Source organism: Geotrypetes seraphini, chromosome 17 (assembly GCF_902459505.1).
Source record: "Geotrypetes seraphini chromosome 17, aGeoSer1.1, whole genome shotgun sequence".
NCBI lineage: Eukaryota > Metazoa > Chordata > Amphibia > Gymnophiona > Dermophiidae > Geotrypetes > Geotrypetes seraphini.
The window spans coordinates 25,281,323-25,297,814 of NC_047100.1; the positions used below are offsets into that span (position 1 = coordinate 25,281,323).

The following is a 16,492-nucleotide window of genomic DNA, read 5'->3' on the forward strand; positions in this document are numbered from 1 at the left end:
TTTCTCGGTATTATTTATATTTATTATCTTTTAAAAGTGAACACGGCTACCAAACAACTTCACTAAAATAACCTCCAAAACCCTTAAGACAAAACTGTAAGACTAGATTTTAGCAGATTATTTCAAATGCACAAGCTCTAAAGCACAGGTGTCAAAGTCGGTCCTCGAGGGCCAGAATCCAGTCGGGTTTTCAGGATTTCCCTAATGAATCTGCATGAGATCTATTTGCATGCACTGCTTTCAATGCATATTCATTGGGGAAATCCAGAAAACCCGACTGGATTCCGGCCCTCGAGGAGGGACTTTGACACCCCTGCTCTAAAGTGAAGTATCCATCAGTGTTGTCAATTCTTTTTTTTGGTGGGGGCTTCAGTTATGCTTCAGCTTCCATCATTAAAAAAAAAAAAAAAGAGTGTAAAGCTCAACAGAGAAGTTGCAGAACCTTCTATATACTGGATTTTTACATTTTTTCTCTATCAGATCAGCTCGATGATGGAAATTAGATTCTGTAAAACTACAAATATGTTTAAGTTAATAGGGGAGTGTGTGGCGCAGTGGTTAGAGCTACAGACTCCGACTCCTCAGTTTCTGGTACCCACAACTCCGGCTCCAGGTACCCAAAATTGTCTCCGAATCCACAGTCCTGGCAGGGCTGTGGAATCCGTAGATAAATCCTTCGACTCCGACTCCTCAGTTTCAGGTACCCATGACTCCGGCTCCAGAAACCCAAAATGTCTCCGACTCCACAGTAGAGAGTTGCACGAGGACAGAAATCCCACCCATCCCCGCCAAAATCCTCTCCGTCCCCACCCATCCCCGCAAGGAATTACCTCCATTCCCGCACGTCCCCATAAAAAGCAGCAATTACTTCTGACAGGATCATCAATTCCACAGTTTTGGTTTTTTTTGTGTTTACGCCGCTGTTTTCCTTGTGGAATCTCTTTGGTGGAACCCTATGTTTGTTTTCTGTTCAGGTAATTAACTTATAAACCCCCTCTTTTACTAAGGCTGACGTGTCCATTATATGGACGAATCCTGCTTCCAAAGCCTTCCATCCCCGTGGGAGTCCCGTTGGCTAGAGGAGGGACCCCGTGGGCCGCCCCGTGGGTTAGGGGGATTCCCGTGGGACCCCCCACAGGATTCCCGCGATCCCCGTTCCCGTGCAGACCTCTACTCCACAGCCCTGGCAAGGCTGTGGACTCCGTAGATAAATCCTTCGACTCCTCAGTTTCTGGTACCCACGACTCCAAGTACCCAAAATGTCTCCACCCCCCCCCCCCCCCCATGTACATTAGACAGAGTGTGAGCCCACCAGGACAGACAAGGAAAAATGCTCCAGTACCTGAATGTAAACCACTTAGAGACTATAAGTGGTATAGAAATACGTAAATAAAATAAGTTGGTGGAAAGAAGCCCCCCCCCCCCCCGAAGTTGTCACCCTTTACAGGCCACAAAAAAAAGGCGGAAAGCCTTCGCAAGCGGGTTGGCAAACTGCGGCTCACCGTCTTCGAAGGTGGGGACCACGGTGTCGGCCCAGGGGTTCTGGTCCTCCGTGATGTCCAAAACGCGGTCGATGGACTTCTGCGCTTGAGACAGCGCCTGCTTGGCGAAGACGGACAGCTGAGCGGCGGTAAACCAGCTCATGGCCACCGGCGCCTCTTCGGGCCCTCACGCTTTCTTCCCCTCTCTCTCTCTGCCCGCCTCCTCCTCCTCCTAGGGCCCGAGAGCGATCATTGCCGCGGGGCTCCGGGACCGCCAGCGGCTCCGGCTCCGGCTCCGGCCTCTCCGCTCGCCTTCCACGTAGAAGTAAACAAACCCGGGCGCTGACGTCATAAGGCTGAGCCCGCGGGAAGTCGACGCTTCCGGACGTCGTCAGGGGCTCTCGCGCGCGCCCGAAAGAGGGCGGGCTTTTCTGAACAGCTGTGCCTTGAGCGCTAAAAGTCCCTGCTCGGAGGAGCTTGCAACAATCGAATCAGGCATACAGGATGCTAGGGGAGGGGGTTACAGTTGGAGGGGGAGGCAATCTCGAAAAAAAGCTTTTGAAGAAGAGAAGGGCGATTAGGCACAGACTCGGGTATTTTAGGCGATGCTGGGCAGCAAGAGGAAAGGAACTGGTTAGAGTAAAAAAAAAACAAAACAACCCAAAAAAACAACGGGCTGCTGTCACAGCCGTTATAGTAGCAATTTTTAAAAAGTGAGTCATTGGCCAAAAACCACTTATGCAAATGAGGTTGGCAGACAGTAGCAAAGACTTGCTAAATTTGCACTGGTGATAGCGATGGACATATGCGCAGAATAAACACAAAGAAATAAAAACGGCAGGAGAGATGCCCAGTATCAACCGCTGCCAAAGAGTGTGCTGGTTAGCAACGGGAGAGATACCCACACTCTCCTGCCACCACGCAACCACCCCCACCCCGGCAATGACGACGACCCTTATCTTACTTTAAATGGGGGACTGAGTGGCATGCTCTATACTTTTATTGCAGCTTCATACCATATAGGAAACATACCTTCACCTAGTGTCTACTTCCTCTAGCCAGCTGGCCCACCTCTTCAAAATGGCAAGTTTTCCCTTCCCCAGTGCATTCTAGAATGTATAGGTAGGGGCCTGAAGCTCTGATTGGCCCAGGTCAAGGCCCATAAAGCACAGTTACTTACCGTAACAGGTGTTATCCAGGGACAGCAGGCAGATATTCTTGACTGATGGGTGACGGCACCGACGGAGCCCCGGTACGGACAATTTTAGAGTGATTGCACTCTAAGAACTTAGAAAGTTCTGGTAGGCCGCACCGCGCACGCGCGAGTGCCTTCCCGCCCGACAGAGGCGCGCGGTCCCCAGTTATGATAAGCCAGCTAAGAAGCCAACCCGGGGAGGAGGGAGGGACGCAAGAATATCTGCCTGCTGTCCCTGGATAACACCTGTTACGGTAAGTAACTGTGCTTTATCCCAGGACAAGCAGGCAGCTATTCTTGACTGATGGGTGACCTCCAAGCTAATAAGAGAGGGATGGAGGGAAGGTTGGCCATTAGGAAAACAAATTTTGCAAAACAGATTGGCCGAAGTGTCCATCCCGTCTGGAAAATGTGTCCAGACAATAATGAGATGTAAAAGTATGAACTGAGGACCAAGTGGCAGCTTTGCAGATTTCCTCAATGGGCGTGGATCGGAGGAAAGCTACAGATGCTGCCATAGCTCGGACTTTATGGGCTGTGACAGAACCTTCCAGTGTCAGTCCGGTCTGAGCATAACAGAATGAAATGCACGCTGTCAGCCAATTAGACAACGTACGTTTAGAAACAGGACGTCCCAATTTATTTGGATCAAAGGACAGAAAGAGTTGAGGGAATGATCTGTGAGGCTTAGTACGGTCTAAATAGTAAGCCAGAGCCCTCTTACAGTCCAAAGTATGTAAAGCCTGTTCACCAGAATGAGAGTGAGGTTTTGGAAAAAATACAGGCAGAACAATGGATTGGTTGAGATGGAATTCAGAGACAACCTTCGGGAGAAACTTTGGATGAGTACGCAGAACCACCTTGTCATGATGAAAGACTGTAAAAGGTGGATCCGACACTAGTGCATGGAGTTCACTGACCCTCCTGGCAGAGGTAAGAGCAATAAGAAAAAGCACCTTCCAAGTGAGAAACTTGAAAGAAGCAGTAGCCAAGGGTTCAAATGGAGGCTTCATTAAAGCGGAAAGAACTACATTAAGATCCCAGATAACAGGAGGGGCTTTAAGAGGTGGTTTCACATTAAAAAGACCCCGCATGAACCTGGACACTAAGGGATGAGCTGAGAGGAGTTTTCCATGGATTGGCTCATGAAAAGCTGCTATAGCACTAAGATGGACTCTGATTGAAGTGGACTTGAGGCCAGAGTCTGACAAAGAAAGGAGATAATCCAACAATGTCTCCACTGCAAGGGAAGTGGGATCATAATGATGGAGAAAACACCATGAAGAAAACCGTGTCCATTTCTGATGGTAACATTGAAGAGTGGCCGGTTTCCTGGAGGCATCCAGAATTGAACGAACAGGCTGAGACAAGAGTGTATCATGAGAAGTCAGCCCGAGAGATACCAAGCTGTCAGGTGCAGAGACTGTAGGTTGGGGTGTAGGAGAGTTTCCTGATGCTGAGTAAGCAGAGAAGGATACAGAGGCAGAAGAAAAGGTTCCCTGGAACTGAGTTGAAGTAGAAGGGAGAACCAATGTTGCCTGGGCCACCTCGGAGCAATCAGAATCATGGTTGCTTGATCCCTCTTGAGCTTGAATAAGGTTCTCAACATGAGAGGCAGAGGAGGGAAAGCGTACAGGAACAGATTGGACCAATCGAGGAGAAAAGCATCCGCTGCCAGACGGTGAGGTGAGTAGAGTCTGGAGCAGAATAGGGGCAGCTGATGATTGTGAGGAGCTGCAAAGAGGTCTATCTGAGGGGTGCCCCATTGAGCGAAGATGGATTGTAGAGTTACAGGATCGATTGTCCATTCGTGAGGTTGGAGAACTCTGCTGAGCTTGTCCGCTAAGGAATTCTCCTCTCCCTGAATGTAAATAGCTTTCAGGAATAGATGGTGATTTATGGCCCAAGTCCAGATCTTTTGGGCTTCCTGGCATAAGAGGCGAGAGCCCGTCCCACCCTGTTTGTTGATGTAGTACATCGCAACTTGATTGTCTGTGCACAACAGGACAACTTGAGGAAAAAGAAGATGTTGGAAGGCCTTGAGGGCATAAAACATCGCTCTGAGTTCCAGGAAATTGATGTGACGCTTCTTTTCCTGGGCAGTCCAAAGACCTTGAGTTTGGAACTCGTTCAAATGAGCTCCCCATGCATAAGGGGAGGCATCGGTGGTGATGACTAGTTGATGAGGAGGTTGATGGAACAGAAGACCTCTGGACAGATTTGAGGATACCAACCACCATTGTAGAGACTGACGAAGAGATGATGTCACAGATATGTGACGTGAGCAAGGATCCGTCGCTTGGGACCACTGGGTAGCTAGTGTCCATTGAGGAGTGCGCAGGTGAAGACGTGCAAGAGGCGTGACATGAACTGTGGAGGCCATGTGACCCAAGAGAATCATCATTTGCTTTGCTGTGATGGAACGCTGTGGAAGCACCTGCTGACATAGAGAGTGAAGCGTTTGAAGACGATTGGACGGCAGGAACGCTCTCATGAGGATTGTGTCCAAGACAGCTCCTATAAATTGAAGTCTCTGAGTGGGGATGAGATGAGATTTGGGTAGATTGATCTCGAACCCCAGAAGTTGAAGAAACCTGATGGTTTGGTTGGTGGCCAGGAGAACAGTCTGAGATGAATTGGCCTTTATCAACCAATCGTCCAGGTAAGGAAAGACCTGAAGGTGGTGAGATCGCAGGAAGGCTGCCACCACAATCAGACATTTGGTGAATACTCTCGGAGAGGAGGCAAGACCGAAGGGTAGCACCTTGTATTGGTAATGACAACGATTGATCATGAAGCGTAGGTATTGTCTGGAGGCCAGATTGACCGGTATATGAGTGTATGCTTCTTTGAGATCGAGAGAACATAGCCAGTCGCCTTGATTTAGAAGAGGATAAAGAGTGGCTAGAGAGAGCATTTTGAACTTTTCTTTGACCAAACATTTGTTGAGATCGCGGAGATCTAGAATTGGTCTGAGATCTCCTGTTTTTTTGGGGACTAAAAAGTAACGGGAGTAGAATCCCTGTCCCTTTTGATCTAGAGGAACCTCCTCTATGGCATTCAAAAGGAGAAGGGATTGAACCTCCTGGAGAAGAAGGAAAGACTGATTGTGCGAAGCAGACTCTTTTGGTTGACTTGGAGGAGGTAGAGTTTGAAAGTTGAGAGAGTAGCCGTGGTGGATGATGTTCAGAACCCACTGATCTGACGTGATAAGTTCCCAACGGCTTATGAAATAAGAAAGACGTCCTCCTATAGGCTGTGGAAGTTGAGTAGGAGGGAGAAGACTGGCTATGTTCTGGAGAACCAAGTCAAAAGGGTTGAGTAGACTTTTGTGCAGGAGTAGATTTTACCTGCTGTTGTTGCTGAGGTTGTCTAGCAGCTGGACGCTGTTGCCTCTGACGCCTAGGTTGTTGAGCAGTTTGAGGCAGAGGACGAGCCACAAATCTACGTTGGTAGGTTGATTGTGGACGAAAGGGCCTAGTTGGTGGAGGCTTCTTAGGTTTAAGAAGCGTGTCCCATCTGGTCTCATGAGCCGATAATTTCTGGGTAGTGGAGTCCATGGAATCTCCAAACAGCTCATCCCCTAAGCAAGGTGTATTGGCTAGCCTATCCTGGTGATTAACGTCCAGTTCTGAAACACGAAGCCAGGCTAGCCTTCGCATGGCCACTGAGATGGCCGTGGCTCTGGAGGTCAGCTCGAAAGTATCATAGATAGATCTTACCATGAATTTTCGAAGCTGTAAAAGAGATGAACAAGTGTGGTGAAAAGCAGACTTTTTCCTATCAGGAAGATATTTCTCAAAAGCAGTGATATTTTGTATTAAGTGCTTAAGATAAAAAGAGAAATGGAATGCATAATTTCCTGATCGATTTGCTAACATAGCATTTTGGTATAGCCTTTTACCAAACTTGTCCATAGATTTGCCCTCTCTGCCAGGAGGGACTGAGGCATAAACACTAGCCCCTTTGGACTTTTTCAAAGTGGACTCAACCAAAAGGGACTCATGAGCTAATTGGGGCTTGTCAAACCCAGGAATAGGAATGACTTTGTACAAGGAATCCAACTTTCTAGGCGCTCCAGGAATAGTTAAAGGAGATTCCAGATTTTTATAAAACGTCTCTCTCAATATATCATGGAGAGGGAGTTTAAGGTATTCCTTTGGAGGCTGGTCAAAGTCCAAGGCATCAAGGAAAGCCTTGGATTTCTTTGACTCAGCCTCCAAAGGAATGGAGAGAGAATCACACATTTCCTTCAAAAATGAAGAAAAGGAAGATACTTCTGGTTTAGAGGAGGCTTCTAAAAGAGACGGGTCCTCATCACCAGAAGAGCATTCTCCCTCCGAAAGAAGAGGATCCTCCGAGTCACCCCATAAGTCAGGGTCTCGAACCTGAGAACTCCGGTCTCGAGACTCTGGAGTGGAAGGCTCTAAATGCCGGGACTTGTGAAGAGACTTCCCTGACCTGCCCGATTCGGTACCGGGAGATGCTACAGTACGCACCGGAGCCGAAGTTTGTACAGCTTGATGGTGAGCTCTCGGCTCCGGCGCCAGAATCGGCATGGAGACCGAGGAAACCGACTGTACCGGTACCGATAGAGTGGACGTCGATAAAATAGGACGGTCCACTATCGGTACCGGTGGCTCAGACCGGACTGGTACCGGCAAATTCGATGCCAGGGCTGTAGGTAGGAGGTGCTGTAGCTGTTCTTTAAGTTGTTCCTTCAGAACAGCAGCTATACGCTCCTCAAGGGAAGGCACCGGTACCGTCTTTTTCTTTAATGGTACCTGCGGTGCCGCTCTACGCTCCGAGGATGAGGACCCCGATGTCGAGGGGCTCACCTCTATTGGAGCGGAGCGCTTCCGTGGGCGCCTCGAGGTCGGCAGAATTGGACTCGCTGCCATCGAGACCGGAGGACGCTCCAACGGGGAAGGCTTCTTAGCCGGCTTACCTGGAGTCGACACCGCCGCGGTATCGCGTGGTGTCGATGATGTGGGTGCCGACTGCGCCGGTGCCGATGTCGGTGCCGGTGTAGAATCAGACATCTCGGCACCAAACAATAATTTTTGTTGAATCTCTCGATTTTTAAGAGTTCTCTTTTTTAAAGTTGCACAGCGGGTGCAGGTTGACGCTCGATGGTCGGGACCAAGACACTGGAGACACCAATTATGAGGATCAGTTAGTGAAATTGGTCGTGCACACCGCTGGCACTTTTTGAAGCCGGGTTGGGGGGGCATGAATGTAAAAACGGCTTCAGCCAAATCGAAGGCCGAGGCCTCGATGGTGGCTAAAGGCCCCGCCGGGGCAAGGCCGAAAAACAGGCAAAAAAACAAAATGTTTTTTTTTTTTTTTTTTTAAGAAAGAAAATAAAGAAAAAAGGAAAGGAAATAATATTCCTCAAAAAGTTTACGCGAGCGGGAAGTTCACAAAAAATCCTCTCACAACAGCCGTTGAGAGAGACGCGTCTTCTTAGCTCCGCGGAAACTAAGAAACTGGGGACCGCGTGCCTCTGTCGGGCGGGAAGGCACTCGCGCGTGCGCGGTGCGGCCTACCAGAACTTTCTAAGTTCTTAGAGTGCAATCACTCTAAAATTGTCCGTACCGGGGCTCCGTCGGTGCCGTCACCCATCAGTCAAGAATAGCTGCCTGCTTGTCCTGGGATAAGAGGGGCCTTAAAAAACCTGGACCAATCAGAGCCTTATGCCCCTTCCCGGTGCATCCAGGGAGGGCCCTGAGGTTCTGATTGGCCCATAGGAGGGTCTTTAAACAACCTGGGCCAATCAGAGCCTCAAGCCCCTCCCAGTGCATCCCAGGATGCACCAGAGAAGGGAAGACCCACCAATTTTGAAGGGGGGGAGGGGGAGGAGCATGGGCATCTCTCCTTCTGCCATTGGTGTTGGTTGTCAGCAACATGGCAGGGGGAGTTCCCATCATAGTCTCGAGAGACTACAAGAACTCACAGCAGCCATTTGCTATGAGTGATCTGCACAGGGCAGGAGCGAAGAAGATTGCTCCTGTCCCAAAAGCCTGCTAGACCACCCAGTAAGGTCTGGGATACTGGAAGGGAGGTGGGAAGGTCCAGAATGAGGCGGGGGTGGGTCAGAGCCGGCCAAAAACTTATTTGCAATTTTTCACACTTTGCGGTCTGGCTCTGCACCCAACCCCCGCAAATACCAAGGGAGAAGTGTACTTGCAAAAGGTGGTAGTGTTTTACAGGTTGTATAAACTTACTAGAATTTCCATAAGACAAAGCATGAACTGCAAGATTTCTTTATGTCTTTATTAATAAATACTTTAACCACAGAAGTGATGATGATTAGGAACCAAACGCCATGCTTCAGGGTCAGTGGGCTTTCAGCTACAATACTTTACACATTAGGCCCTATGAGACCGGTGAAAATATCTTCTATGCTTTTCATATACAGATGCCTTTTCAGCTAAATTACACTGTTTACAAAATGCAATATGCCAGAAGTGTCTAATCTTGTAGATCCTTGATATTCACTTGACTAGTCAATACAGGGGAAAGTTTCATATCTTATACTTGTCTAATTGCCTCTAATTTTTGACAAGATTCAGCCCGTTTGGCTTCTAAAAATGCACTTAAGAAATTCATAAGTTTCATTGAAAAGGTTCTTCCCTAACAAGAGGTTTCTAGTCACAAGCAGAACCTTTAATTTGTCTGATTTCTACAGAATTACAGGTGCTACATAAAATGGCACAGGTTACAATATATACACAAATATAAACTGAGATTTTTGGGCAAAAAATTGAGATCTCGGTTTATAGTCGAGTCATCCCCAGCTGTGCACCCCCCCCCCCACCCTGCCTCCTTCCCAGACCTGTTGCAGGCCTCCTCCGGGTCTGCCTTGAGCCCTGGTGGTCCAGTGGTGAGTCGGGATAGGAGCAACTCATACCGTGTCCTGTCCCAACTGGCTCTGCACCTGCCTTCCCTGGGCTTGCCTTAGGGCATAGCAGTCCAGTGGTGAGCTGGTGACAGGAGCAACCCCTCCTGTGTCCTGTTCTGGCCAGCTCCGCACCACCCCACCTCCTTCCCACACCTCAAAAGGCTTACCTTGCATACCCTGGTGGTCTAGCGGTTAACTGGGGCAAGAGCGATCCTCCTATGCTTCTGTCCCATGCAGAGCTGCTAAAGGAAATGACTGCCACAAGTTCGCATTGCAACTTCAAGAGACCACGAAAACTCGCAGATGCCATTTCCTTTAGTGGCTCTGCACAGGGCAGGAGCATAGGATAGCTTCTGCCACAGATCACTGCTGGACCATCAGGGTGTGCAAGGTAGGCCTTTTCAGGTGTGGAAGAGAGGTGGAATGGTGCAGAGCAAGCCGGGACAGGACGCAGGAGGGGTCGCTCCTGTCCCAGCTCACCGCTGGAGCACAAAGCCTCAAGGCGAGGCCTGCAGCAAGTCAGGGAGGGGGTGTGGTGCAAAGCCGTCCAGAACAGGACACGGTAGGGGTCGCTCCTGTCTCGGCTCAGCGCGGGACTGTGAAGGCAGGCCCAGGGGAGACCTGCAATGGGTCGGGGAAGGGGCAGGGGGTGAAGACCCGGATAGGTCAAGGAAGTCCTGTTACAGCTCACCACTGGACCACCAGTACCTACACTTCAATATAAACCCTTGGTTTATAATTGAGTCAACCTTTTTCCCCCTTTTTAGGGAGGTAAAAGGTTGCCTCAGTTTATATTCAGCTTGGTTTATATTTGAATATATACAGTAATTTAACAGTACCCTTCAATGTGCTGGATTTTCAGTTTTACAATATATCATAAGATTCTGTACATTAATGAATATTTTTATACATCTTTTAAATGCCTGTTTCTTAAATTATGGATCATTTGTTAAAAAAATTGCTAACCTAGCAAGACTAATTTTAAACAAACAATGAGTTAAGGATACGTCAAGCATCCTTTCAGTGCCAACACATGTTTTACAGGCTCTGCAGATGTGTTTATTTGTAAGTGTTCGTGGACAGATTAGGTTGTAAAATTAAGTTTGAATAGCACAGTCTGTGGTGTGGTAACATCGGCTACTGCAAGCTCCTGTCCATTCACAAGACCCAACTCTGCAAAAGAGAGAGAGAGAGAGAGCAAATGATACAATCTGTTTATCAAAACAAGTGTTTGCATTAGGTCAAAATGTAGCTATAATCCTTAAAATGCTTAAAATGCCAGCAAACCTAATGACAATCTAAAGATCAAGTAAAACAAAACAACTTTTTCAATCTCAAGAGACAAAGCTTAAATAGAACCATGAGACAAGCTCACTAGAAACGTGCAGGGGTTTGAAGGAAATATTAGGTTCTTACCTTGCTAATCTTCTTTCCTGTAACCAGGACTGGTAGTTTTGACCATTGGATTTTAACCCCCACTAGTTGCAAGGGTTGTAGAGAGGCCACTGTTAGTTTTCTTGCACCACCTCCCATCACTCTGGGTTGAGCTCCTCCCCCCCCCCCCCACCCAGTCAGTACCAAAGCTTCTAGCAAGTCCTAGAGTGGAAACATAAGAGATGGATGTGGGGAAACTCCCCAAAACTACATAATTCTGTCCTGCTCTAAATACAAACAATGCTTTTAAAACCACTACTAAATGAAACAAAGGTGGTAATGAAAAGGACCACCTAGAGGTCTGCACGGGAATGGGGATCGCGGGAATCCCCCCTAACCCACGGGACTATCACAGGGACCCCCCTATGGCTCACGGGACTCCCACGGGGACCCCTCCTCTAGCCAAGAAAGAAGGGACAGAGTCTGGAGTTGGCCGTGAAAGAGAAGGGTACAGCATCTAAGGTCTGCTGACTCAGGAAGTCCACCTGTACATTCTCCATCCTGGCTATGTGAGCCACCAAGATGGCCAAGAGATGGGCTTCCACCCACCAGAAGAGAAGATGAGCTTCTAGGTTCAGCAATACACTCCTAGTGCCTCCTTGCCTGTTTACATAGGTTACTACAGTGCCGAAGAGAGAGGAGAGAAGGGAAGCAGGAAGCAGAGGAGACAGGCAGCGTTGGTGCAAGCAGCGTTGGTGCAAGCAGGAGTAGGAAGACAGTAGGCTCGGGGTAGCGGCGAGAGTTCGCTCCGCCCCCCCCAAGCGTCACAGGCAGCGCCGGACTCCCCCTTGAAAAGGGGAGGAGCCAACGGCGCCCAGCCGTTCGGCGCGCGGCGAAGAGAGCGCCTTTGCGAAGGGCCTTGCAAGGGACGAGCGCTACTCTCAAGAACACCAGAGGAGAACAGACCGGTAAGGAACCGACAACCACAGAAGGTAAGGAAGAGACAGACACAAAAGAAACCAACCCGCACATACAATCAAGGTGAGGTAGAGCAGAGACAGCACACACGAGAGAGACAACAAGGCAAGCAACACAAGGAAGCAGCAGGCAAGGGACACAAGCACACAAAGGCACAGGCACTGTAACACAAACAGACTCACTCAAATAGGAAGCTTGCAGTCAGGAAGTCAGAAGGTAAGGGGGAGGTAGGATCAGTAGGAAAAAGAGCAGCAGTAGGTCACAACAAATCACTCAGACAACCCACGAGTGAAGCACGAAATGGAAGCCCAAGGAAGTCAGAAGATGAGCTTTCCTGTCTTCTGCATCGACTGCAATATGTATGACTACCTCCCTTCGGGGATCCAGGCATACATTTGCGATCGATGCATGGAGATGGATAGCTTGAAATGTCAGGTAAGACTATTGGAGGGAACAGTGATGGAACTCGAAGACAGAATCCGAGCACAAGGGAAGATTCTAGTGGAGTACAGCCCAAACGACGAGGTCAAGGATCTAGAAACGTTCATAGAGGAAGCCCATCAGCACCACGTAGAGATCCCAGGGCTGGAAAACTGTACTCAGGAAACACATGTGAGGAGAGAAGACATCCATGCAAACACGGAAGAAAACAAAGACGAGATAGGAGACAACCGCACAACAGGAGGAATAGTGAGAGCACAGGAAGATGTCCCCCCACCCAAAGAACAGGAAACAATTTCAAGAGTATCATTGGAGGAAGATGACTGGCCCTACTCCAAGGACGTGGACCTACGCCCCCCAAGGAACTCCCGAATAAAGAAGATGGGGATCATCGTAGGCGACTCCATTATACGACACGTGGACAGCCACACCGCAGGAGGAAGAGAGGACAGAGTCGTCACCTGTCTGCCTGGAGCAAGAGTAAAGGATGTGACCAGCAGGATCTCCAGGATCATAGATGGCGCACGGGGAGTGGACACCGCTGTGCTTATCCACGTGGGAACAAATGATGTGAGCGGGCGGAAGTATGACAGGGAAGAGATGAAGGGCCAGCTCCGCTCACTTGGAAGACAACTGAAGATCAGGGAGGTGAAGGTGGACTTCTCTGAAATCCTCCCTGTACCAAGAGCAGATGGAAAGAGACAAGGGGAATTGCAAGTGATCAACGCCTGGATGAGACGATGGTGCGAAGACGAAGGCTTCGACTTCGTGCGCAACTGGACGGCGTTCTGGGGAAAAAGCAAGTACTACAGAAGGGATGGACTACACCTCAACAAGGAAGGAGCAAGAGTTTTGGCAGGCAACATGAAGAAAGCAATAGAGAAGGCTTTAAACTGAAGGACAGGGGAAAGCCGACAGTCGACAACCGGTCGATGGCACGGACAACAGGATGCCCCGACGTAGGAACAAAGGACTACTACTCATACACAAGAGAGGTCGACCTCACAGCCAACAAAGGAGAACAAGCAGGAAGGGACAACTCAGACACAGGAGGGGATGACCACACAGCAAACATGGGAGATAACACAGGAGCAGTAAAGGATACCGTAAATGAAACTGTAAGGACAGCCAAGAGTAGAAGGTCCAAAAAGGTAACACGAAGGGAACTTAGATGTATGTATACAAATGCTAGAAGTCTAGGAAACAAAATGGGAGAACTAGAGACGATAGCAAGACATGAGAACATGGATATCATTGGCATAACAGAAACATGGTGGAATGAAGAAAACAAATGGGACACAGTACTACAGGGATACAAACTATATAGAAGAGATCGAGAAGGGCAGAAAGGTGGAGGTATTGCCCTATATGTTAAGGAAGGAATAGATTCTGTTGGAATGATTACATCAGACAGGAAAGAGAAGCTGGAGTCCCTCTGGATCAAAATTCCTGGTCGCAATGGCGCAGATATAAAAATTGGCCTTTACTATCGTCCCCCAGGACAGGCGGAAGTCACTGACTCAGAAATGATGGAGGAAATCAAACAAGTATGCAAGACAGGCAATGTAGTTATATTGGGAGACTTCAATTTCCCAGGAATAGACTGGAAACTAGGAGCCTCCAACTGCGGCAAGGAGGCCAAGTTCCTGGAGGTGCTAGGGGATTGCTTCCTGGAGCAAATGGTAAAAGAGCCGACAAGAGGCGACGCCACCTTGGACTTGGTCCTAAATGGTCTCACTGGACCGATAACAGAAGTAGAAGTCATGGTTCCACTGGGAACGAGTGATCACAATGTAATCAACTTTAAACTTGACATCGGGAAAGGGAAACATGTCAAAACCTTAACCACCACCTTAAACTTTAAAAAGGGTAAATACGATTGCATGAGAGCCATGGTAACAAAACGACTCGAGAAGATGGTGGACAAACTTGAAACAGTAGATCAGGCATGGTGCCTATTGAAAAATACTATTGCAGAAGCACAAGATCTCTACATTCCGAGGATTTCCAAAGATCGGAGAACTAAAGGCAAAGGAGAACCGGCATGGCTTACCATACAGGTGAAGGAAGCCATAAAGGTAAAGAAGGACTCTTTCAAAAAATGGAAATGCACAAAGACAACCGAAGCCTGGAACAAACATAAAGATGAACAGAAGAAATGTCACAAGGCGGTGAGGGAAGCAAAACAGGACTATGAGAAAAAAATAGCCCGGGAGGCCAAAAACTTCAAGCCCTTCTTTAGATACGTGAAAGGGAAAAAACCTGCAAAAGAGGCAGTGGGACCCCTGGACGACAAGGGAAGAAAAGGGTACATCAAGGAAGATAAACAAATCGCAGACAAACTAAATTCCTTCTTTGCGTCCGTCTTTACGAAGGAGGACACCTCAACAATACCTGAAGAGGAGAAACTGTTTACAGGAGAAATAGAGGACAGCCTCACCACAGTCGAAGTGAACCTAGATCAGATATACTACCAGATCGACAAACTTAAAAGTGACAAATCCCCTGGACCGGATGAAATTCACCCGAGAGTCTTGAAGGAATTGAAGATTGAAATTGGAGAGTTATTGCAAAAACTTGCAAACCTGTCAATCAGAACTGGTCAGATACCAGACGACTGGAGGAAAGCGAACGTCACGCCAATTTTCAAAAAAGGATCGAGAGGAGAACCGGGCAACTATAGACCTGTGAGTCTTACGTCTGTCCCCGGCAAGATGATTGAATCACTGATCAAGGATAGCATAGTTCAGCACTTGGACACACACGACTTGATGAAACCCAGTCAACATGGATTCAGGAAAGGGAAATCGTGTCTGACGAATTTACTCCAATTCTTTGAGACCGTGAACAAGCAAATTGATAGTGGAAAGCCGGTGGACATAATATACTTGGACTTCCAGAAAGCATTTGACAAAGTTCCACACGAAAGACTTCTCAGGAAGCTACAAAGCCATGGCATAGAGGGAGATATACAAAGATGGATAGGCAAATGGCTGGAAAACCGAAAGCAGAGAGTGGGCATAAATGGGAAGTTCTCCGACTGGGAGAGAGTGACTAGTGGTGTGCCCCAGGGCTCGGTACTTGGGCCGATCCTTTTTAATATTTATATCAATGACCTGGAAAATGGAACATCCAGTGAGATCATCAAGTTTGCAGACGACACAAAACTCTGCCGGGCAATCAGATCGCAGGAGGACAGTGAGGAACTCCAGAGCGATTTGTGTCGGTTAGAAAAATGGGCGGAGAAATGGCAGATGAAGTTCAACGTGGAGAAATGCAAGGTAATGCATTTAGGCAGTAAAAATAAGGAATACGAGTACAGAATGTCAGGTGCAACTCTGGGGAAAAGTGAACAAGAAAGGGATCTGGGTGTACTGATAGATAGGACCCTGAAGCCGTCGGCACAATGCGCGGCAGCGGCAAATAAGGCAAATAGAATGTTGGGCATGATAAAGAAAGGAATCTCGAGTAGATCGGAGAAAGTTATAATGCCGCTTTATAGGGCAATGGTCAGACCCCACTTGGAATACTGCGTCCAACATTGGTCTCCCTACCTAAAGAAGGATATAAAACTGCTGGAGAGGGTGCAGAGACGAGCAACTAAACTAGTGAAGGGTATGGAGAAACTGGAATATGAGGATCGACTTAAAACACTGGGATTGTTCTCCCTTGAGAAAAGGAGACTGCGTGGGGATATGATCGAGACCTTCAAAATACTGAAAGGAATTGACAAAATAGAGCAGAGAAGATTATTTACAATGTCCAATTTGACACGGACAAGAGGACATGAAATGAAGCTAAGGGGGGGCAAGTTCAGGACTAATGTCAGGAAGTTCTGCTTCACACAGAGAGTGGTTGACATCTGGAATACTCTCCCAGGGGAGATTATTGCGGAATCGACAGTCCTAGGCTTCAAAAGCAAACTAGATGCATATCTCCTTGAGAGAGGCATATAAAGATATGGTTGGCTATAAAATAACAAGTATATTAGGCACTTAGATATATCTTTATAAGGCCCGAAAAATCTAAGAATCATCAAAAACTAAGCCTCAATTAGAGTTACTACATTCGTTTATGACCTCAGCAGTACAAACTGTGAGAAAGACTTCATTCACAGTA

The 16,492-nt window shown here is 48.0% G+C and overlaps 2 protein-coding genes across 5 annotated transcripts in view; both read right to left on the minus strand.

Moving 5' to 3' along the window:
• TMF1 (TATA element modulatory factor 1) overlaps positions 1–1,823 on the minus strand; it is a 46,452-nt gene extending 44,629 nt beyond the window's left edge. The window contains exon 1 of the mRNA XM_033926254.1: positions 1,503–1,823. Coding sequence (XP_033782145.1) covers positions 1,503–1,644 — 142 coding nt within the window. The 5' untranslated portion in view covers positions 1,645–1,823. The remainder of the gene's footprint in view (positions 1–1,502) is intronic.
• Positions 1,824–8,926: 7,103 nt separating this feature from the next.
• UBA3 (ubiquitin like modifier activating enzyme 3) overlaps positions 8,927–16,492 on the minus strand; it is a 34,784-nt gene continuing 27,218 nt past the window's right edge. For all 4 annotated transcript variants that reach the window (XM_033926683.1, XM_033926681.1, XM_033926685.1 and 1 more), the window contains one exon: positions 8,927–10,753. In XM_033926683.1, coding sequence (XP_033782574.1) covers positions 10,665–10,753 — 89 coding nt within the window. In that variant the 3' untranslated portion in view covers positions 8,927–10,664. The remainder of the gene's footprint in view (positions 10,754–16,492) is intronic.